At 43.2% G+C, this 24,133-nt stretch overlaps 1 protein-coding gene across 1 annotated transcript in view; it reads left to right on the forward strand.

Moving 5' to 3' along the window:
* Positions 1 to 24,133, forward strand: part of PID1 (phosphotyrosine interaction domain containing 1) — a 91,109-nt gene that overhangs the window by 28,117 nt on the left and 38,859 nt on the right. The window contains exon 2 of the mRNA XM_082487035.1: positions 9,203 to 9,349. Within this exon, the coding sequence (XP_082343161.1) occupies positions 9,203 to 9,349 (147 nt within the window). The remainder of the gene's footprint in view (positions 1 to 9,202; positions 9,350 to 24,133) is intronic.

A 24,133-nucleotide genomic window follows, 5' to 3' on the forward strand; every position in this document is an offset into this window, starting at 1 on the left:
TGGTATTAGAGTGAGATGGAATAACTCTCAGTGCTTGCTTGCAAAGATCCAGTAGCATCTTTGCTGAAAGGCATTTTGACACTCAACTGATTTTGGTTTCCTCTGTACCATACACTGCAGCCGGGCTAAAAAGGTTTAATCCTGAAAAGGTTCCCTGTGTCCTCATCCTGAATTTCTGTCTGCAGTCCTGTGTCCCCCTTCCCTTTCATCCATCCGTTTTTTCTGTGTATTACAGGTTTTTCATCAGAGCTTTACCCTTGACTCCCTTGTTAGGTTCAGCAATGGCAGGAGAAGTCCAGGAGGGTCTCTGTGCCTGGCAGCAGGGAGCATTGCCGGGGGCTGCCTCGCCTGGTGCTTTCCTTTCCCCAGTCTCACGCTTTGCTTGCTTTGATGCCGTCTTCTGCTCTGTGTCTGGTCATACAGATTTGAGCTTACCCTAGTAAATGCAGATGACGCTCTTCCGTGCCAAAATGCTCCCTGTCGCCCCCGTCTCTACGTTATCTGGCAAGGGGACATGAGAGGGAGAAATAGTGGCCGGCACTGGTTCGGTTTCTAATGCACAACCATGCAGGGTGGCATGTTCCCAGATGCTTTGCCCCCCGAGATCGTTAGGGGTGCCATGCCCTCAGTGTGGGCATGCTGAGTCACGCCGCGGACCTGCCCAAGCTCCTCTACTTCCAAAACGCGCCACAGGGTGCCCGCAGGCAAGTCCGTCGTCCCCTTGTGCCCCTTGCCATTTCTTTGCAATTGAGAGATGTACATTCAGACATAGTTATCTGCTTTTCACCTAAGGAGTGTCTGTTATCTGAAAGAGATTGAATGGATTTAGTTTGATAGGCTGGCGAAATATAGCTCTCGACATGCTAGATGAAATAGGCTTTTAATAACCAGATTGCTGGAGCTGGATTGGTTTTAAGAAGATTACTTGGGCCGGATCTGCTTGAGTATAGAGTCGTGACATGATCTTGGATTTGTGCGTGCCAGTCGGTGTTGTGTTACAGAGCAGGCTGCTGATGGGATGATTTCTGACTTTGATAAGCGCTTCCATCCCCTCCATAGAGGGCTTTATTGTAGTGTTCAGTACAATGTTTAGATGAACTGCTAGTAAAGAATAAATAAATACAGCACAGTAAAGTTTAATATGGGGGAGGGGAAAGTATTTAAACTGTATTAGAAATATTTGTTTAACGAGAAATGCATCAGATGTGACATTTATCTGTACTGGATAGCATTTGCTTTTAAACAGAACAAAACCTTGAAGTGGATTGGTTTTCATATGAACAGTATCAGAATTCTTTTCTTGCCAAAAAGCCAGAGGCTCAGGGTGGGGTGGTCCTCAGGTGACAGCTGCGCTCATGTCACTGATAACCATATGGCTGAAGGACTACTGTGTTGTGATCTCCTCTGACCATGAGTAAGAGAGTGGAGTCTTGTATCTACAGACTGGATATGTTGGTAGTCAAATTCCACTGGGGATAGGCAAAAAGGGACATTTAGACTTTCTAAAATTCTCTTGCAGTTTGTTGCACTTGGTTGTGTCTTTCCCCTACTAGGCTGCTGTGTCTTGCTGTGGGATGCTGTTGAAAAGTTTTGGTTTCATTCCAGAACTATATGTATTTCAAAGCTAGAAGAAGTACTTGAACTGAAGTAGTAAATTATAGAGGTTATGTTTGAATTTCCCAGCGACTGATCTTTTGCTGATGGTCTAACGTGGATTTCACCTGGGAATTCCTTTGTAGGTACTGTAGCAGGATGCGTTGCACAGAGAATTGCTTCTCATTCTGGCAAGCCCCTCTTTCAGAGGCTTTGAACTTCTAGAATAACTCTTTTTCACAAGTTAACACCCTATCATTTTGGGGTTTGCACTCAAATGTGTGTCTTTGGCAAAATTTGGCCAAATACTGGTCATGATGCCAGTTTCTGCAGTCATGTGTTGGTTGTAATGCCGACATTAAGAAATAGTGGGGGCTGAGGGCCAAGGTGCTGAAGACTTTCTTACATTCACCATGTTGCAACCTGATTAGCGTGTAAACAGATTGAGTTACAGTCCCCTCTTTCTTGACTTTTTTTTTAATATTCGCATCTAATGTATAACTCTGTCATAGATTTATTGAATCTGACTCTTTATTTCCATCATGAAAATGAAGAGATCCACTAGCCCAGGCTTGACTGCTGAGTACTCAATATTGTGAATGGCAGTGACTCTTTAATTAGGACCTGAAGATGAAGAGCTGTACAGAAGTGATAAGCATTATTATTACAAATTGTCAGTCCCTACTTTTCTCCTCCAAGGCACGTTTAGTTGTATAGAGCCACAGTTGTTTTCTCCAAGGCATTTGGCCTGAGTTGTGGAAGTCACTGTATTTTTGCTGAAAAACTAAACCAAAACCAAAATGCTGTTAATTTTTAGTTTTAACAGCAACAGAGATTGTGCTTGGACTAAATACATAGCATCTAAAATTTGCAAATTGAATGTTGTGAAATAATGATTTTAGAGCTAATGTGCGACTGTTGAGCTGGTAACAAAATACATGTTGAAAACAATTTAGAAGTTCTTGATTCTTATGTTCAGTTAACCTGTAGCTAAGAGGGTTAGTGATGACAAGGTTTTCATTGAAATAGGGAGCACTTTGAAGGTCACCAAGAAGGAAAGTGTATATTGTACCTCTGTAGTGACAGTCTTGGCCTGCTAAGGGTTTGGGCTACCAGTTATACACCCTTCAGCTTTCTTCTATGGGGGAAAGGATGCTGTCAAGACTGGTAAACAAAGCAAAAGGAAATGTTGGAACTTGCTGCAGCATGCTTAAAGTCTTATGTAGACGAGCCAGGAGCTCCTGGGGCAACAGGCGGTGTTGCCTTATACGTCAGCGAGCAGCTGGAATGCATGGAGCTCAGCCTAGGGATGGATAAAGAGCCAACTGAGAGCCGATGGGTCAGGATTAAAGGGAAATTGGGAGCAGGGGACATTACACTGGGCGTCTGCTACAGGCCACCCGACCAAGAAGACCGAGCAGATGAAGCCCTCTATAGACAGACAGGGGCAGCATCACATGCACAGACCCTGGTCCTCATGGGCGACTTCAGCCACCCCGACATCTGTTGGAAGGGTAACACAGCCAAGCATAGGCAATCCAGGAGGTTCTTGGATCGCATTGATTACAACTTCCTTCTCCAAGTGGTTGAGGAGCCAACGAGGAGAGGAGCTATGCTGGACCTTGCTCTTTCCAGCAAGGAGGGGCTAGTAGACAGTGTCAAACTCAAGAGTCGAGTTTGAGATCCTTGAGGCAGTGAGGAAAGTGTGCAGCAAACTGACCACCCTGGACTTTGGGAAAGCTGACTTTGGCCTCTTGAAGAATCTGCTTGGTATGGTGCCATGGGATGAAGTGCTGGAGGGAAGAAGGGCCCAAGACAGTTGGTTAATATTCAAGGATCACCTCCAAGCTCAGGCGCGATGCATCCCTACAAAGAGGAAGGCAGGCAGAAAAGCCAGGAGACCTGCATGGATGAACAAGGAGCTCCTGAACATGATCAAAAGGAAAAAGGAGGCCTACAGGGAGTAGAAACAGGGGCAGGTAGCCTGGGAGGTATACAGAGGAACAGTTCAAGCAGCCAGGGATCAGGTTAGACAAGCTAAAGCCCAGATAGAACTAAATCTGGCCAGGGACACTAAGACAAAAAAATCCTTCTTTACGTATGTCAGCGAGAAAAGAAAGACTAGGGAAAATGTGGACCCTCTTTGGAAGGAAACGCAAGAACTGGTTACCTGGGACAGAGACAGAGCTGAGGTACTCAATGACTTTTTTGCCTCAGTCTTCACTGGCTAGGACTGCAGCCACACTGCCCATGACGCAGAATGCAAAGGTGGGGATTGGGAAAATGGAGAACTGCCCACTGTAGGTGAAGATCAAGTGCGAGACCATCTGGGGAGCCTGAAGGTGCACAAGTCCATGGGACCTGATGAGATACATCTGTGGGTCCTGAGGGAACTGGCAGATGAAGTCTCTAAGCAACTCTCTATCATATTTGAGAAGTTGTGGAGGTCTGGTGAGGTTCCTGCTGACTGGAAAAGGGGAAACATAACCCCTGTTTTCAAAAAGGGAAACAAGGAAGACCCAAGGAACTACAGGCCAGTCAGTCTCACCTCTGTGCCTGGCAAGATCGTGGAGCAGATCCTTCTGGAAACTTCTAAGGCACATGGAAAATAAGGATGTGATTGGTGACAGCCAACATGGATTCACCAAGGGCAAGTCATGCCTGACAAATTTGGTGGCCTTCTACAAAGGGGTTACAGCGGCAGTAGACAAGGGAAGGGCAACCGATGTCATCTACCTGGGCTTGTGCAAAGCATTCGACACTGTCCCACACAATATCCTGATCTCCAAATTGAAGAGACATGGATTTGACAAATGGACCACTCGGTGGATAAAGAACTGGCTGGACTGTCTCACTCAGAGTTGCGGTCAACGGCTCGATGTCCAAGTGGGGACCAGTGATGAGTGGCATTCCTCTGGGGTCAGTACTGGGACCTGTACTGTTCGTCATCTTTGTTGGTGACATGGACAGTGGGGTTGAGTGCACCCTCAGCAAGTTTGCCGATGATACCAAGCTGTTTGGTGAGGTAGACACGCTGGAGGGGAGGGATGCTTTCCAGAGGGACCTGGACAGGCTGGAGAGTTGGGCCCAAGCCAACCTCATGCAGTTCAACAAGGCCAAGTGCAAGGTCTTACATCTGGGTCGGGGCAATCCCAAGCACAAATACAGGCTCGGCAGGGAATGGCTGGAGAGCAGCCCTGAGGAGAAGGACCTGGGGGTGCTGATTGACAAGAAGCTCAACATGAGCCAGCAGTGTGCGATCACAGCCCAGAGGGTCAACCATATCCTTGGCTGCATCAGAATAAGTGTGGCCAGCAGGTCAAAGGTGGTGATTCTGCCCCTCTCGTGAGACCCCACCTGGAGTACTGCCTCCAGCTCTGGAGTCCCCAGCATAAGAAGGACATGGACCTGTTGGAGTGTGTTCAGAGGAGGGCCGTGAGGATGATCCAAGAGCTGGAGCACCTCTCCTATGAGGAGAGGCTGAAAGAGTTGGGGCGGTTAAGCCTGGAGACGAGAAGGCTCCAGGGAGATCTTATTGCGGCCTTCCAGCCCTTAAAGGGGGCCTACAGGAGAGCTGGGGAAGGACTTTTTACTAGGGCGTGTAGCGATAGGATGAGGGGGAATGGCTTTAAACTGGAAGAGGGCAGGTTTAGATTAAACATTAGGAAGAAATTTTTCACTTTGAGGGTGGTAAGGCACTGGCACAGGTTGCCCAGAGAGGTTGTTGAACCGCCATCCCTGGAGGTGTTCAAGGCCAGGCTGGACGTGGCCTTGGGCAACCTGGTCTAGTGAGAGGTGTCCCTGTCTATGGCAGGGGGGTTGAAACTCGGTGATCTTCAAGGTCCTTTCCAACCTAAACCATTCTATGAATCCTTGAAAAAGCAAAACTATGGCTTTGTATTAAGATAATTTTCTGATGTTCTTAGAGGCTTTACTTAAATTTTATTTTGAATGGTTTCATGTTCAGCAAGTAGGAAAATACAATGCTGATTACAGCTCTGACCCTTTCTTTAGCAATACAGCTATTTTTCTTGCTCAAGGAATTTTAAAACTTGCTGCCAGTTTCTTACTGATCTGTTGCTTCTTGCATTTCTTTCAAACGTAAAGTCTGTATCAGTAGCACAATCTGAATGGATAAAGGACGAATGATGTGCAGTTTTGAGCTGCTGTTATATTCATGCCAGTTAAGAATCTCTTCTTTTGATGATTTTAAGTATAAGAGCTACCAAATGAACCTAGTGGTTCTGGCACATGAAATGTGAATGGTATAATGTTCCCTGAACCTTTATTGAGTGAATTGCCAAAGTTATGCTTTTCAAGAACTTTGTGAACTTAAAGCACTTTAAAGAAATATTCTGGGTTCACAGCAGTGGAGAGCTAATGCCTCTTCTCAAAAAATACATTGGCTACTGTTATAGGTCAGCATTTGCCAACAGTTTCCGCAGGAGATGCCAGGTTGGAGTGGAAACTAAGAAATGGGTTCAGCGAAGCACTTTATCCTGTTCTTGGCTTAAAGCACATGAATAATCCCATTGACTACCCACGTGTGCTTTACTGGGACTGCTCACACAGGGAAAGTTAGGCATGTGTTTAAGTAACTTGCTGATTTGGGGGCTCACTGTGTGATGTCTCCTGGCAGGGACTTGATTTTCTTATGGCAGCCATCATATGACCCGTGTGCAGGGAACACAACGATGTCTCCGTTAGCCATGCAATCCAAAGAAAAAGGCTATTTCTGTGTCCACCCCCAATCCATCCTGCACTTCTCTGGCAACTAATTATCTGTTTGCTGCCAATTGTGCTGTAGTGTTTTTGGCACCCAACCACTCCAACTTGCTCCTCATACAAGTATTGAATAGCGTTTGCAAGGCAGACAGTAGTCTTTTTCTTGTTTAAGACTGTATATGTGGTGGTTAAAACATGAAAAAAAAAAAAGTAGATAATTGTCATAGCTTTCCTCAGTTTGAGTCAAATTGTACTCTCTCTGTCAGTAGTCCCACTGAAGTCGATAGAGATGCTAGCAGAGGAGAAGAACCATTTCAAAGATGCTAGCAGAGGAGAAAAAAACATTTCAAAGGTCCAAGCTCAATACTCAGAGGGGCTAAATGGAGCTTTTTCATCTATTGAGTATCTAATGGAAGCACCGTTCTTTATTTGTGAACTTCTGTGAATGGATCATCTATGGAAATGGAACTCTTTCAGCACACAGGGAGGGAGAAGTAAAATGCTAGGATAGGATCTTCTTCCACTTGATATTTCATAAACATTATCTCTGGTTTGATCCAAAATTGGTCCACCAACAAAATAGTACAACTTCAGGTTAAAAATAGATTTAGATAAGTTTTCCACCTCTGCCTTCCTCTTCCATCTCCTGCATGCCCAAGGCAGCAGAAGACCTTGGAGACAGCAGTTCCCCATGCTTGAAAAGGGGCCGGTCACAGGCAGGGAATTGCTGCGACCTGCACACAGCATGGCTTCAGCACCCTCTCCCTTCTGCATATTTTTTCCTCCAGAAATACCATATCTGCAGTAAGTTAGCAGACCTAGAGCCTATATATAAAAGCAAGTCAAGCTAATAGACAGATCTACAGTTGTAGTAGACAGCAATTAATTAGTGGGATCCAGCAAGCCCAGTGCTGTGGTTGGTAATCAGTGGTGCTCCTTCAAATTCAGGATCTCAGACTTTGAGCTTGCTTTACACTTGTCATGGCTGGTTATCTGCTGTTTCACCTTTGCTAACAACTTTACCAGAGAAGCCTAAGAAACTCCAAACAAAAGGCTGTTAATTGCAACTGAAAGGCAAAAGGAAATAGGTTTTCTCAGTGAGTTTAGTAATCCTGGCTGCCAAAGAGCTCTGCTATCTACAGAAACGTGTCAAAGAATATTCTTTAACGTACAGTCATCTTAAATGGAGTATTCTTTTGCTGGAACTGTGTTTGGAAGAGTGAATGGGACAACGTGTAATATGAGCTAGATGAAAAATAATATGAGTAGATTTCTTCACTGGGATGGAAACTTGAATGCTTGCACAAACAGCACGGAGGCCCTAAACTATTGCTGTAACAGGCTGTAACTTCATGTGCGAGGTAGGAAAACAAGTACTATTTTCACAGACTATTAGTGTTTATGCTTTGAATATACTTATGAGAGTGCTTAAGGTGCTGTAGATCCAGAACTGTAACAATTAGTAGACCTAAAAACTGATAAGCTAAGGATTAAACTGTTTTAGAAGCGTATTAACGGTCTTTCAGTTAGCTAATGATGAAGTTTTTATGAATTATGTGGAAAGTTTTTTTCCAAGAAGTTCTCATGTATTTTCAATGGAATACTCAAATCCACAAAAATCCAGTATAGTATCTATATAGTTGATTCATCCCCTGTGTATAAACAGAATATTAAATAGGCACTTTCCTCACCTAAAGCACAGGACTGAAAAGCAAGGACCTGAGTTGATTTTCTAGCTCTGGTAGAGACTTCTTGTACAGTTCTGGGAAATCACTTAGCATCTCTCTTTCTGCAAGCCACATCCCGTAGTGTTTGTCTGACTTGCAGAGGTGAAGGGGAGGCTGAGGAAAGTGGTGACTGCAAAACAAGTTCAGAATCTGCTATCAAAAGACAGAACAAATGGTTTGGTTTTGATAAAAGTAATCCGGAGTCATTGCACATATGTCTAATAGCTGCTGATTTATAAGAGACAAGTTATGAAGCTTTAATAAATGTGTATTTTTTTTAGACAGTGCTGCAGTGTGTTACTAGCTGGGAATATTATATTAATTTGCTTCATATCTGCATATTTTCCCCCTTAGTAGTTAGCAAAAATGTTCAGCTTCTCAAATGAAGTTCAAAGAAACATCTGAATGTTGAAAAATTTCTCTGACCCCCCTGATTCCACAAAATTGATTTGGAAATCTTTCAAGGATTAGCTTTACTCACTCTAAGCAATTGCTAAGAAATTTTTCATTTGGCAACATTACTGTTGACTTGGATAGTTCTTCACCCAGGCCTGGGGAGTTATTTCTTGTCTGCTACAGCAAGTGACAAGTTTTGAATGACATCCGTTGGTTAGTACCAGTAGTGGCATTTACATTGGAGACTAGAGGAACTATTGCTTACAAAGGAAGAGAACTTAAAATTCACATGCTAAAGGCAAACTGATGAGACATTCCGCTCAGTAGGAATGGTAACATCTACAAAGGTCAATGGGATGTGATTTAAGTACAGAGGAAAAACAAGAATGAATGAATCCATAGTTCTTTGAATGGGTCTTTGATCCCCTGTTCTTCCCTCCATATTGTCGTTAATCTATGAATAGTTTTATAATATGCCTGGGAGTGATCAGAGGTTGAATTTAGACCCTTCTTGGGATATACGTGGATTCTAGTGAATCGTCTCATTTTGTGTGTGTATATCTTTTTAAATTAAAAACAGTTTCCACATTGCTAATATTAATAATGGATATTCGCTGTTTTAAGTTATAGAACTTGTTAACTCTCCCCATGGAAACTTCCAAGACACTGAACAGCAAGTGAAACATGCAGACGTGTCCACCTACTATCTCTCATTTTTCTGTGCTAGAACTGGAGATAATTGCTTTTCTTTCTCTGTTTAGCACTTTCAGACAATGTTAAAGACTAAGTTGAATGTCCTAACTCTTCGGAAAGAGCCTCTCCCGACGGTGATCTTCCACGAACCAGAAGCTATTGAGCTGTGCACCACAACTCCCCTCATGAAGACCCGGACTCACACTGGATGCAAGGTACTCGGGAGTGTAAACTTAAGGAATGAAACCATTGTGGAAGTGCCCCATGTATGTGTGAGGACTCTAAAGAGCCCAAAGTAACCAGCATGGTCATTGTTGTTGTTCTGGAAACCCCATTAAGTGCTACTATTACAATAAGGTTGGCAGATCAACAATGATACTGAACATTTCTGACAGAAATTCTGGGCTTCAGTAAAAAAAGGTTTGGCTGCGTGGCACAATGCAGATCACGGAGAATTTCTAACAGCCTGCACTGAACATCACTTGGAAACACCGTCACTGTTTCTCTCAATGCTAGTGCTGAGATAGGAGGTGAAGGGCCAAATGCTGTGTACTTGCATTTAGCAATCTGTACTAACAGAGGTATATACCTACTGAAACAGGGTTGCAGCTGAAAATTCAAGGTTAGTTTTTTGTTGGTGTTTTTTTTTTTTTTTTTTTTTTTTTAAAAAGGGGGAGGTGGAGACTGTTCGATCTTGATTTGCTTAGGCAACAAGATGAATTTGGCCAGTTACATCAAAGCACAGCTTCTGAAAAAGTGCTTCTTCAAACTTTAATGGCTTAAGAGTTTCAAGTGTGTTCTGCGGTAAGAAGCCATATAAAAATAGCAAACAAAACTGCTCTATTTGCATCTTCTGGTAGAGCTGTTTTCCTTGGTCGCAGAGCTCGCCTAGCCTTGCAGAGCCACAGGCAGCCTTGCAGACTGAGCTGGGGAACAGTTTGGCTTGTGCTGCCAGTCAGGACTTGGTAGCCAAGTCCCCTTTGCTTGGCCCAGCTGTCAATTGTAGGGAGTATCCACCCACCCGTGAGGGTCTTGGTGAAAATGGAGATAGAACTGGGCTTCAGTCTCCACTGATCTGTAAAGTGTCAGCTCTAGGAGTGCCGTTGCCTGCTGCTACATGTACTGGATAAGGTCCAAAGCGCAATTAAATGTCCTAACCCCCTCCCCTGCCAGTGTGTCTACACACACGCGTGTGCACACGCTCTTCCCTGTTGGAGGATCTGATGTGAGTGAGATGAGGTTGGAAGAAATTGCTTCCTGGTGTGTTCCCTTGCTTCTCTTGGCATGCTGTGCGGATGGCAAGGGCTGTGGGCATGCTGTGAAGGGCTTTGCTTGGGCACCTCCAGGTCTGGCACTCCCTCAGCAAAGTTTCTTCTTGAGAAGTATAATTTTTGTTTGACTTTTTGCCTGTCACAAAAGCCAAGAAACAAGATCGGTGCTGGGTGTTGAAGCAGTGCTGCCCTGTGCTGATGCAGAAGAATGGAGGGCAAGTGACCCTAATATGCTTTGTACAGTAGCTCATAGCATCTGCTCTTCTGTGGTGATGTCTTGTCCTTTGTGTTGACATCTAATGAATTTTTAGAGAATATTAGCTATCATAAAAATGGTTCACAAAGTATCTGGCTTTCACCCCTAGTGAGAGAGGGTTCAGATATAATAATGCTTTCTGAAATTGGTTTATCTCTGTGAGTGTGTGTAGAATTTAAATGAAACTTTTCACTTAACCTACAGTCCTTCAACTGGAAAAGATGGATTGCAGAGAGATGTTGACCCCCTCAGTGAAGAGAATCTCATTCTATATTTAGAGATCTCTTTTATTTATTCATTTATTTTCCCTGCAATGTAACATAGTAGTGGTGACTAGGGAACATGTGCTGCCACAACGCTCTCCTTTTCTTGCTTGCACTGTTTCTCCTTCTCCCCTTCTCCCTGTAGTTCACCTCCTGCCAGTGCCGGAATCTTACAGTGCTGTGTTTTGGGTGGTGGCCAGCCCATCTTCAGGTGATTCAGCAGTTGTGATTTCCAGTACCCACCTTGGGAAGATGATTCCCCATATATTTTGTTCCTATGGCTAAGAAATCCACTCCAGTCAGTAACTGAAAGGCTATAATTTTATCCGTTCTCTCTAGTCATGATATTTTTCTTTTTCCCCCTCTTTTTTTTATTTTTTTTTTTTGTCATTCTTCTCTTGCTGGGCTTGTATCCTCCAGCTGTTTATAGGTAATTAGCCTTCCTCTCCTCTTTCCCCTCTGATTATTAGTTTCTTGCTGAGTGATATGATAATAGTGTTGCCATAAAAAAGCCAGTATTTTATAATATGAATTTTCGCTCTGTGTGGTCTGATCTATCATTGTTGTTCCAGCTGTAAGGGGGGAGATGCTGTGATGTCGCTGGTACCACCAAGCCTCTCTGGTTCTGAGACATGGGCTTTTCGGCAAGAGCACAGCGTCCAGATTTTACTTTCTTTCATGAGTCACACTCTTTTGATCCTTAATCGTTTTATTCCTCTTGACTGAAATCCCTCCAATTTTTTTATGTAATCCCATTAATGAGATAGCATCATTCTTCTGACAGAGGCTCCAGACATCTAATTTTATTGCACAGTTTTAACATAAGCCTCAGCTGGCACCATCGTGTTATGGGAACTTGACACATGCAATTGCTTTTCTGTTCAGAGGTCCGGGCATTGGTTTTCTTATGCGATTGCTCTTTTCCTTGTCCTTTTTTCACAAGACAGGCTTCTCTTTTTCTCATTCATTTGGTGTTAGCTGCTGAATCCTGAAGAAACAAAACTCTTTTGCTGAAATCCAATCTCATTCTGTAATTGAATGGGATGGTTTTAAGAACAGCAGAGAAATATCTTGCTTGAAGGAATCTAGGGGGAACCCCCCCAAAATCTGGAAAGTTAAATAATTGAACAAAGTCAGAGATCTTCTCTTTCCCACACAATTCTAGATCTGATGCAACTTTGTTACTATTGTGTTTCTTAAAATATATTTTTTTACTTACAGCAGAAGGCTTAAGACTGGTTCCTCCTGTTACTGTGGGTCTACGCCTGCCTGCTCAGGCTGGCTATGCTGTCGCCGTTCCTACTGTTCTCGACTCGTAGGCATGATTTCACCAAACAGGAGAAATAGATAGTATTTGCATTGATTTGCAGCACAGATCTTTAGGTGTACATGTTTTGGAGTTTGCACTGCTGGTTGGGTGTTGAGACAGAGGTTGGCTCAGAGGCTCTAGTTTCCAAGGGGCACCTTCTTGCCCCCCTTCCCTTCCTTTCCCCACCAGTCCTGTTTGCAAATGGGGAGCGACAGCCCTGTGCCCTGGGGTTGGACTGTCGCAGCCCCACTCAGTAGACAGCCTAAAACAGAGCAGGATTGCTGGGTACAATGAAGCACTCGGACTCCTGGTTTTTCCTGAGGGTTCATTTGATTTCCTTTGAGCCATGGTGTATGTTAGGTGAGAGGCAAGTCTCTGGCCCCAGAGGTACCACAGCTTCTTGTCCTTCTCCAGCTGAGGCTGCTGGAGCAGGGGAGGGGGATGCAGTGCCCAGAGGGTTGTCATCTCTCTGGCAGCCATGGTTGCGTCTTGTCTCTTCCCTGCGACAGATGTAGTGTTTGTGAATGCTGGAGCACCAAGTGTTGTGTTCAGTAGCTGCTTCGAAGAATGAAAAAAAAAACAAAACAGCTGGCTTATATTATACCTGTAAATGGCAAGTCTCAGCTTAAGCTAAATGACCCTGTACTGGGGAAGGACAAAAAAGAGTGAGAGTAAGTCTTTTGTTCTTCCTAGCTGGACCACACTTTCAATCACAGGTTCCTCATTTGCTCTTATTTAAATAGAGCATGTTTCTGTATTGCAGACATGAGTGTGATTTTTGTGTATATAAAAAAGTATCCATCCTTGTTCAGATCCGAAGGATTTGATTAGACTGTGGCTGTCCTGCTTGTAGGTCTTTCATGTCAAATGTTGTGTACTCTTGTGTTTCTGCTGGAAACCTCCTCCTCCCCTATCACAGCACTAAGTGCCACCAGATGGAAGCTGAAAATCTGAAGTATCTCCAGAAAATAAGTTGGTCTCTAATCAGAAATGCGTGCTTTCTCTGTGCCTTTTAACAGATTTTGTTTAAGTTCGGTGTGTTTTATTCTTCCTTAATGTTCTAACCGGCTTACACTGATTCTAATGTTTCTTGATTTCTGTCCCTTTGAGCTATGGTGGTGGCATGAAAGGAACTGCCTAAACAACTCTCTCTCTTCTGCTGTAGCTTTTCCAGGCACTGCTGCAGTAATGCAAAAGGACAGAGGTTAAAAACGCTGCCTGCGATTTTTGAAGTGGTGTCATAGGTTTAATTTTTTTTTTTTCTATTGGAAGGCTCTTCAAAGTGAAGTCAGTGCTGAATAATTGGTAGCTTGTTCTTATCCACCTGGGTCAGGCGATCTTATTCCTCCAGTTCCCAGCCGTGGACAAGTTTTTTGGAGCAGCCTGGGAGGCTGAGAGGAGCATAAAGAGTGCAAATAATTGCATTCTTAAGAACATGCTTTTATTAAATGGGAAAATATATATTAATGATATGGTGTTTGCAGGCGTGATACTTGTTGCGTGCCTGTTTTATTGGATTGATTTTATTAATTCAGGCTTTGTAAAAGGTATGATGTTGAAATTTCTATGATGGTGTATCTTAGTTGAAGATTGACAGAAGTCTGGTTTAGTAGTTTTTACAAATGGCGTTAGAGTGGTACCGGCATTTTAAAATCAAGTCTGGCACATATTGATAGAGATTTAAAAAATAGCCAAGAAGTCATATAAATAAATGGAGCTTGGTCTTTCAGAATAGCTGAATTGCTTCACTCACAAAGCAAAAAGAAAATGGTTCTTGTACTAAGCTTGCTGCCAGGAGGTGATTACGGCAGGGTTTATTCAAGGTCTGTGTGGCAGGAAGGGGCCATGGCCACAGTTGGGCCTCCCTGGCGCAGCGTGGTGTTGGCAGGTACCCACCGAGCTTGACTGTTGTGACCCTGGGACACACCTGATGTTGTTACGCCCATTGACTGGGTCTGAGGTGTCTCCTGTGAGAGCGGGGCAGTGCCTGAGCGGCCTTGACCTGTGCGGTGCCAATGGCCTGGCCCTGCATTCCCGCGGCCGACGGTTCCCGCAGCTCCCTGCCCTCTCCCCGGGGCTGCCTGCTGCCCTGGCTGCTGCTTTTCTCCTGGCCGGGCTGGCTGCTGCCAAGGGTCTTCATTTTCCCTTTCGTCTCTCTGTCTTTCTCCCCAAAGTAACTTTCACCGTTGGAGACAGGCGCCATCAATGGCGGGCCCTACTAATAAATCTCTGTGCGTGTGAAACTGCCTCAACGTGCTGTGAGCAACAGGATTTGCACCAGCGTGGAAGAGACTGGAAGTTAGTCCACAAGGCAAAAAGTCATATTAAGTTTATAGGATGAATAGCGAGTAATATTGATCATGATCCGATTATGATTCGTAGAAATAAAAAGTTTCTTATTGGGATACTTATTAAATAAATAAAACATTGTCTTAAAATTGCCCTGCTAGGCCTGATTCTGATTCCTTGTTTAAGAGAGTCATTTAGGAATAACGTCTGCTCAGATATTACTGCCTATTTTTGGTTTTCTTGCCTTTTAAATTTTGATTGCAAAGGCCTTGCAGCAGGACTGTCTTGCAAAATACCACATTTCTACTCTACCCTAGATGCCTCTACAGCAAATTTATTAATGTAGTGTTGCTGCTTTTATTGGTCGTTTCAGAATAGTGTTTTTGCCCAGCATTTCTGTGCTATGCAACCTCTGCCGCTTGTGTCCCATCCTAATCAGCTCACTCATGGCGGTGGCCAAATACATTACGGTTTTAGCCTTCAGGACACAGTGTGATCCCCATTTCCTGGGCCTGGTGGCCCCTCAACATTCAGAAAATGCCCAAATTGCTGAACCATCCTCCCAGCTTCATGCAGCCCAGCAGCCCACACAGCGTGGTTTTAGTGATGGCAACCACAGCCTTGTGCCTCTTCCCCTTCATTGCTCCCCAACCCCAAAATTTTTGCTCCCACCAGCTAAAGAGTAGGTGAAAGTCTCCCCTCTGCTGCACTGTGACTGCGTGTGGGTTGGTTTTGTGTGTCTTGATATTGAATCAGTCAAAATTAATGCAAAGAGAACATTGTCTCTCATTTCAATACACAGAGACCAAGGTGTTCTTTCCTGTTTGTATCGTCCTCTTGGCTCAAAAAGGCTGAAAATGTGTCCGAAGACTATCTGAGATGGGGAAACACAGATGACATAAATGGGTGTTAACAATCTAGTGTTTTACTTAGATTTCCATAGATAATTTAAAAACCTTACTCCTCTTGAACATTCATTGCTATTTTGGCTACTGAAACTATCTGTTTGGAAGCTGCTCATATTCTTAAAACCACCTCACTTTATCCTTATAAAGCTTAATAAAAATGTTCTCTTTGCAGCTATAGCATGATCATGGTTGTTTTGACTGGAGGCTTATCCAGCTGTAAATACAAGTCCAGCTAGCTGCCTGGTCTTCATTACCATTTTGTAAGCCTGTAATATTAAGATGGCCATTAACTTTAATAAAGAAACAAATTAAACAAGTGAGACAAGCTAAACTGTACCATGACTCCCCAGCCTACTGTTTTCCACCATTTTTAATGTGAGTGTGAAGCACAGAGCTTATTTTCTTCTTGCTTCATTAAAGGCTTTCTGTTGTTATCCTTAAGCGTTACATATTTTGTACTGTGAAGTGAGAGCTTGTTCTTCTGCTTCTTTCTCCCCTAATCAAATGAACCAAAAGGATGCATGTGAAGTCTTGCATGGGGCAAATCTTAATAGCTTCAGTATAGTTAGATATAGTGCTTGTTGGTGAGAGAGAGAAACTTTAATGATGTGTTTTCCAAAAGTGAAGTGCACCAAATAAACTAATTCCCCAACAAGTATTCTATGTGAAGATGGAGTATTTTGTTTACTTTTTCTTCGTGTTACAGAAATGGAAAAAAAAAAAAAAAAGCTTAGTACTGAAGTTAGGGAAGTGTAAACTGCTTGCAGAAGCCTTGCACATGGCTGTATCCCAGAGTGCTTTAGAGAATTTGCCTGAGTCTTGTTCCAATATTGAAAATGGAGACTTGCATGTGCTCCTTTCTTTCTCAAGACATGACTGTGGTAAGGTCCTGTCCTGCACCTATGAAGTTAATGAGAGCTTTCCCGTGAACTCCGTTGGGAGCATGGTGGGATATAGCCATGCAGGATGGCAGCTGCCTTCAGGCAGCACACCCTGAAGGGTGTTTGGCACTGGCTACTCTCAGCTTTCAGCTTCAGAGAGGATCTCTCCTGCATATGGGGTTTTTTTATTACATGCATGGGAAGCCCATTTACATCAGTGAGGATTTATGCTTTAAATGAGTGCAGAGGAGCTAACAGAAATATGAAGGGTAGATGCAAGCGGAGAATGTTGTTAAAGCGTTGTAATGCTTCATTTCCTGAAGTCCAGGAGTCTTAGGTGGAGAATATAAATTGGCTAAAGCAATTGAATTAACCTTAAACTGAGCCTGCTTTAAATAAGGCCTTCTGCAGTGCTCAGTTTTGCTGTGTTGGATGTATTTTGGCATAATTTTATTTGCTAAACTGGTAAAGTGGCATTGTAAGACTAATGGATTCTGAGAGCGGTGGAAGTTATGTCCTGTCAGATATGTTGGTGGGTTGTTTCTTTTTTTTTTTTTCTTAGCATTTGCACCGGTGACATTTTTCAAGCCATGGTTCAAGTAAAGGGCATCTTGTTATTCAGGAAGTTCTTACATCCCATCTAAAAATGGTCATGTATTTCAGTCAGCTTCATGTTTCTGCTTTAACTACCTTTATATGGTTGTTTTCTACATACAGTGGAGTAACTTTGCTCTGAGTAGAAGTATATTAATTAAATGAGAACAGTTTTGCCTATTTCTGTTGACTTTTGGATTTTCATTAAGGATGTCTTTCCCAAACCATTTTAAAGAGTTCCATGAAAAGAGTAAGACTGCCACCTTGGTGGGAGAGTGCTGGTGACAGGGAGGACAGGAGGATTTCTGGGAGCTGTCCTCCATGTTGGTGGCCAGCATAGGACTTGAACTGCCCTGGGGGCAGGGCCTTTACCCTGTGGTGCCCCTTGGATTTGCTTCAAGAGGGAGGGAGCTCAAGGCTGAGCATATTGTGAGGAAAACAGGGGGGAAGCTGGGTTTCATGAAGAGATTTGTAATGAAAATAGCGGGGTGTGTGCGCATGCTCAGGAGGACTAGAGGATCGTGTTCCCCACTCCTTGGGCTGGGTAGGAGGCTCCCAGTTTTTAAGGACTGTGCAGACGATGCCCAGACCAGTACCCTGGGTAGAGAGGTCCCCCCCAAGTCCTGACAATTAGAGTGCCAGGGGTCTCCTCGGTTGTTGCTGGGAGCGAGGCCCAAGGTCCCTGGTTTTGTGTTCAGAGTGACCTGGTCCCAGGGCTGTCTTGTCTTGCATGAAGAAATAGGAGCAGAAGTGTTGCACCAGGTACGTCAGTTGCTCAGATATATGTGTGTTCAAGCCCATTTTCCTTGGCATTACGCTGCAGAAAATATCCCCTAAACAACAAAAAAACGCTGAAAAATGCAAGGAAATAAAAAGTCGGAGCATCCATTAGCACATTGTGCTTTACTCCTCCCCTTGGTGCATGTATTGTATTGCTTGCACAACTATTGTGTACCTTACATTTCTTCATAGTGCCATAGTTTTGTCCCTGTAGTGGATGGCGGTGAGTGAAGAAAATGGGTGACGATGCATGATATGGAGCCTGGGAAAAAGAGCTTTTAACATAAACAGAAGTCTCTCTGGCTGGAATCAAGCACTTCCTTTGGCTTCAGAGCTTTGATGTTATTAGTTGCCTTTGATTCAACAAAAGCTTGAATTGGAAGTCATCAGCCCTTAATTTTGTTAGCAAATGGTATTTATCAGCAGAAGTAATCTAAATCAAACCTCTTAATGTAAAACAAAGCACTAAACAGTTTATATTTCAATTGGTTATGGAAGAGAGAGTGATTGACATTCAGAGAGCACTGTGTAAAATGCAAATATATAGAAATTAAAAATGCTCCCTATGACTTGGTTGAGAATGAGCACTGTCCGTTCCTGAATTTTGCCCTTGCTTGTAAAAGCAACTGAGAAACTTGTGAGGTACCAACGAGGCCAGGCACTGTGTGCTGGTGAATGCTCAGTAGCTCTGTACTATGTATTAATTGTACTTCTGTAGTATTTCTCACCCAGAAAGATCCCAAAACTCTTTCTAAAGCAGCTCTGTTGTCCCCTGCTGTTCAGCTGCCGTTCTCAGCTGGCAGCCCTGTTTGCGGGGATCGGATCAGCTCAGCTCGCCAAAGCTCGGGGGGAAGGCTGCACGGGCACACTGTACTGCGGATAAAACATGCTAAGGGAAAACTAAAAAAGATGCTGAGAATTAAAATGCATACTTCTATCAAGTAGTAATGCATTGAAAAAAGGTACAAAAAAGCAATATATATTAATGAAATTCCCTTGCATAAAAAAGCCATGGAATACTTTTGTATCTTGAAACCCACTTTTGGGTTTTGTTTTTTTTGGTCAGTCCTGAAATCACACTTTTCAGGGTACTTGGAGCTGTTGTCTAATTATAGCTGTCTTCGTAGGAGATAGCATAACAAAATAGTTTTCTCTGAAATAATATTTAAAAACAATTTAATCTCTCTACAGCAGGAAATATTTAAATTTTGAAGTTCTAAATTTCCAGAATTCCTTAAGACATAATCTTCAATTACACAAATATATAATGCCATATAGTACATGCCAATATGTTCTATCTTTTGCAGTCTGGCACAAAGCCAAGATACCAGTGTAAAGCACAGCGGCAACTATAAGGTCCTAGATAGCTACAGATGTGTTAGGATATTTATTTTTTTCTGCCGTAGAAAATAACGGTGCTCATCACAATTGCTTAGGCAAAGCCTTCTGGTCATAGGAGCTAATTGCTTCCATAATAATTAAGGTTCAAATAGCTAAGACCTAATAGATTTTGACATCTAAAAATTAAAATGAGATTGAAATTTATTATGGTGGTTACATTGAGCAGATGCTGCAGTCAGTGTCGATTGTTTTGTTCTAGTGTGTCCTTGAGAAATGTTTCCATCTTGGTGCGGCTGTTTCAGTGTAAGGATGGAGCTGTGATTGTTTTGCTGGTGAGCACTGGGATGCTGGTACTTCTCCATGGCCATTAGGGCATATGGGCCCTGCTGTGAGCTGGCTCTCAGGAGGAGGAGGCACCCTTCCTTCATAGGACATGAAGTTATTCTTTAACAAAATCAAAGAACTTCTGGCTCTGCAGCTGTTGTTCCCTCATATTATTGCAGTGGACACCTCCTGGCTTAGCAGCACGAAGTGCTGGGACAGGTGCTGGCAGATCTTTTTAGGTTGGCTTTTTTGCAACACAGGCATGCGTGCTTATTCTGTGAAGGTATTCTGTGTAGTTCTTCCCCTGAAGCCATGGATATTGTTTCTTTGATTTCCATTAGAATACTGCAAAATTTGCATTTGGCAGTGGGTACCCGCTGCTCACACTAGTTTGAGCCAACACAAGGAGCCTTCTCAGGAATTTGTAATCTCTTCTTACAGCTGTACTATGCCCAAAACCATCAGTTCTTATTTTGGGGCTCATCCTTGTGCTGAAAGCTTCCCACTGAAGCAAATGACATTGGCAAAAAAGGAAGCTGAAGTTGGATTACAGATCCATTCTTCTGCAGGTGAGGTATCGTTGGGCATGTTCGTAGATGCACAGGCTGCCGGAATGTAGACTAATGTTGTAATCAAAGAAATATCACGTCATCAGAGAAAATGTCCTGTGTGTGCCACCTCTTGTTTCTGTTAATCCCAGGAGTAATCCTGTTCTCCTTGTACTATTGCAATATAGTCTGCAATGCAGTGTGATGTATAAATACATGAACTTGGAAGAAGAAAGAAATTTTTCCATTCCTGGGGTTTGATGTCAGTGTCTGAGACTAATAACTTTTTTTTTGTTTCATTAAAAGATATTTTTGCATAGTTAATTAATTTAAAGTTCATAACAATAACCATCTTTAGGCAATACTTGTGGGCAATTTTAAGGCTTGATGTATGTTATCTATTCTGATCAACTACCTTTGTTGTAATCTATTGGAATATTTGACTTCAGGCTTGTGGTAATTCAGTAAGCTTTCTTCTCTGAGATTCTAGGTTGTATAGGAATAACAAGTGCAACAGAGGTATGATTCTTACTATTTTTCCTTCTTAAAATTCATGTCTCCCCTTTCTTAAAGTTTACAATCTGGTTTGGAAAAATTGGTATGGAAAATTCTAGGTTAAGAACTTCCCTTGTACTACTAACCCAAGAATCTCTGCTATTCACCTTTAATCATTTCACAGCAAGATTCTATTAAAATGATACATATTGTCGCAGAAATAATATCCTGTATTTCATAGCAACGTAAATTTGGAATTAAGTTTATCAAGTTTTATCAGTGAATGAAAAACTAATGTTGAATTGGTAGTGTCCTGTTAAATTTGACAGAATAGGATACTCTCTTATACCCACGGAGAGTATGGTCTATCCCCTTTTGGGAGCTGATGTTCATTTGCCTGATAGATATCAGGGTTGCTTAATGATTGCTAGAGTATAGCACACTGGGGAAAAAAATAATGAGTTAATCAGCTGAAAGATGGTCTTAATTCATTATGCTCTTCAGTTTGTTTTTTTTTTTTTTTTCACCTGTAAGGCCATGATGACATGATCTTCTGATTAAAGTGCTCTCAAGATTTAAATGGCATGGCAGTGACCTGCACTTGATAATAACAAACTTGGGACGTGGATAACCTTACATTTAATAGGTGCCCATACACAAACATTTCAAGTAGAAGGAAACTACTTTAACTTAAATGAGCAAATTTTGGGACGAGAGCAAATTGAAAGTGTCTTTATAACTGTACTTTATAAAATTTACTGAAGATTCATTGAACTGTTTGCTGAGAAAGATTTGACAATGAGTAGCTATTTGGTGGGCTTTTTTTTCATCCTGAGGAACTTGTTTTATTTCAGGGTCTGTTGTGGTTTTCCCTGTGTCCTCAAATTTATTTTTCAGTAGCAGAGAGGGGAAAAAAAAACAAGTTTCAAGTCAGAAACAGATTTAAATTAATATCTCCAAGATCAAAGAAGGATCTGTGTAAAGATTGGTCTAGTTAAGTGGGAAAGGTGATAAGGAAAAGACAAAATAAAATAAGGTAAAATAGTATGTGTATTGTGATTTTTTTGAGAATGTCATTGAAGTTGATTCTGAGTATCCTCTGGGACAGGATGGGCAGAAAACAAACTGGTTCCAGTTCTCTGTAGAAGCTGCTTTTCTGACTGAATTATCTATAGGCTGGGAGTAATTCCCCTGTGCTGATGTCTGACTCATTCTTACAAATAGCACAATAACACACTTCAGCTTTGTCAGCTATTTGTAACCACAGTGGCCAGAATCCCTATGGGAATTGTTGTTAATGGAATGCAGGTTTTGGGTTGGCTTTGCTATGGTATAAATTGGCGTACTTACTTTGACTTGACTGCCATGCTAAGTTATATTGTCTAAGAATTTGGCATTTTAGCTTGACATGTGGCTTGGAATTGGCTAATGATTGAAAGCAGTCTGTTAAATGAAATCAAAGTAATTGAGTACAGTATATGTGAACCAGTGCTGTTTGTCAGTTGTTATTAGGCTGAAGTGTTAAAAATAATAAGTAATTCTTGAAATGGTTTTTATGAAACAGCTTGATAGTGATTTAAAGAAAGGTGTGTTTTCACCCCAGAGCTTTGGCTTGAGTTGCTTTCAAAGGTCTTCATACAAGGCCAAACAAGTTGTATGATTCTGCATTCCCAAGTGGGAAATAAGATATACATCTAATAAATATGTTGTATATATAATTTAGTTTGGAATAGTTTACAGCACTTCCTTAGAAATACTGAGGATAAACTGAATGACTTTAATTACCAGTGACTTATTGATGAACTGCTCTAAAGTTTGTGTTCTGCATGACTTTCCTTATCTGTGTATATAGTTTTTTGTTTAATGTTATCACTTTTATGCAGACAGTGCGTGTCTCCAGGGTGAAACTTGTACCAAAGCGAGAGACTAGCGTACAGCTATTGCTGTAGCTGTGCTCCAAAGAGGGTTTGACATGGGGTGGGTGGGTGAGTGTTGGCTGGAGTGGGAGGCATGTCTCTATCGACAGCTCCGTGCTGCTCCTCCGAGGGAGGATGCGGTCGTGTGGGCACTGGCCACCCCTGATGTCCCGGCTGTCCCATCCCACAGCAGCTCCCCTGTGCAGGGACACCATCAGGGGCAAGGGGCCTGAACAGCAGCCCAGCAGCTGCCCAGCGTTTCTTGGCTGGGTGGTGCTGCATGGCCTCTCCATCGAGTTTGTTTGAGTCATTACAGGAACTCGCTTGCCTGACCTCCAGCCAAGCCCCGACTGCCCCAGGCATGGCTGCACACTGACACTGGTGTGTTGCACGACCAAATGCTCTTGTGCATATTTTCATAAGGTGCAAATGTGGTCGGGTTGTTCTTTTTTTTTGGGGGGGGAGGGGGGGGGGGGGGGGAAGAACACACTAAATAAAATCTGGCAAGTAAAACATACAGTAGGATTTCTGTGGCCTAGTCCTGCGCAGCAGCTGTAGCTGTGTCAACTTTTTGGGTTCTGTGTGTGGTAATGTCACAGGCAAGTGAGTCTGGGTTTAAATAAGTAAATAAATAAATGGGAATCACACAGACCCCAGATCTGGAATTTCTGTGGGCATCCCTGGGATGGTCCCCCCACCTGCCAGGGTTGGGCCTGCCTGTCATCTCTGCACACCCGGGGCCCTTTGCTGGTGTCTGCCTCGGGGCTCTGTGCGGGGCGGCTGTGTGTTTCTCAGTGGCTGCTGGCTGTGTCAAGTGGAGCTGGGCTGGTTTTTGTGTGTTCTCCACCTTCAGGTGGCCCCATGTTTTAGGGCTGGGTAGGTCCCTCCTGCCATCTGGGTATGGAGGAGAGTGAGGACATGTCCAGCCTTGTACCCGGCCTCGAAGACCCGCACTGGCCTCTGCACTCTGACCCAGGTTTCCCCAGGCCTTGGCAATGCCCCACAGCAAGAGGCCAGGGCCGGTACAAGTCCTAAGGCTACCGTGTGTGCTCAAAAATGTCTTGCCATCTTCAAAATGAGTAGTTGCCTGTGCCCGAGGCAGTGGTGTGAGCACCTGCGGCTTTTCTGCAGCATCTGTCATCTTGATAACTAAAGTCAACAGCAGTAAGCCCCTCCTAAGCCCAGAAAAGAAACAAAAGAAAGCCCTCTGGGGTGTCTTTGGGCGGAGGGAAGGCCAGAGCAGCCATCCCTTTACTTAGATCCCCTTTGTTGGCCCTTTCAAGGAGGCTTGCGCATCGATGTGGGCCTGAAATCAGATGCTGGTAACTTGTGGCCATTTGAAATACTCTCATCAAGAGTTTATGCAGTGGGAATTAAATTCCTATCATTTCAGACAACAGAGTTTCAATTTGAGTCCTCCACTGCGACACTAGAGGACTCTCTGAAAGTCTATTGTGAAACCAGAGGAGAGAAGTTTAGGTAATTTAGCCCCTGGACTTTGTAGCATCAGCCTTGTGAACAATCATGAGGCACTCTTCCTGTCTCTTTTAAATTTGTTAGTGTGCCCTCATTTTGCAGTCGAGTTGGCATCTTCTGCTGTGTGACTCAGTATGGCATGGCTGATGGGTGTCTTGCTGGGGACGGGTGAAGAGCATTGGGGCAGGGGCAGGCTTCTGATGGTCAAGAGCCCCACTTGACATTTGTGCTGAAAGGCAAATGGCCAAGGGAGGTGCATCTTTCAATTAAATATTAAAATACTACTCTGCAACATACTTCATAAGATGATTTTTATTCCAATTAGCTCCTCAGTAATGTAGTGAATTT

This window comes from Vanellus vanellus, assembly GCF_965231255.1.
Source record: "Vanellus vanellus genome assembly, chromosome: 8".
In the NCBI taxonomy this organism is placed as follows: Eukaryota; Metazoa; Chordata; class Aves; order Charadriiformes; family Charadriidae; genus Vanellus; species Vanellus vanellus.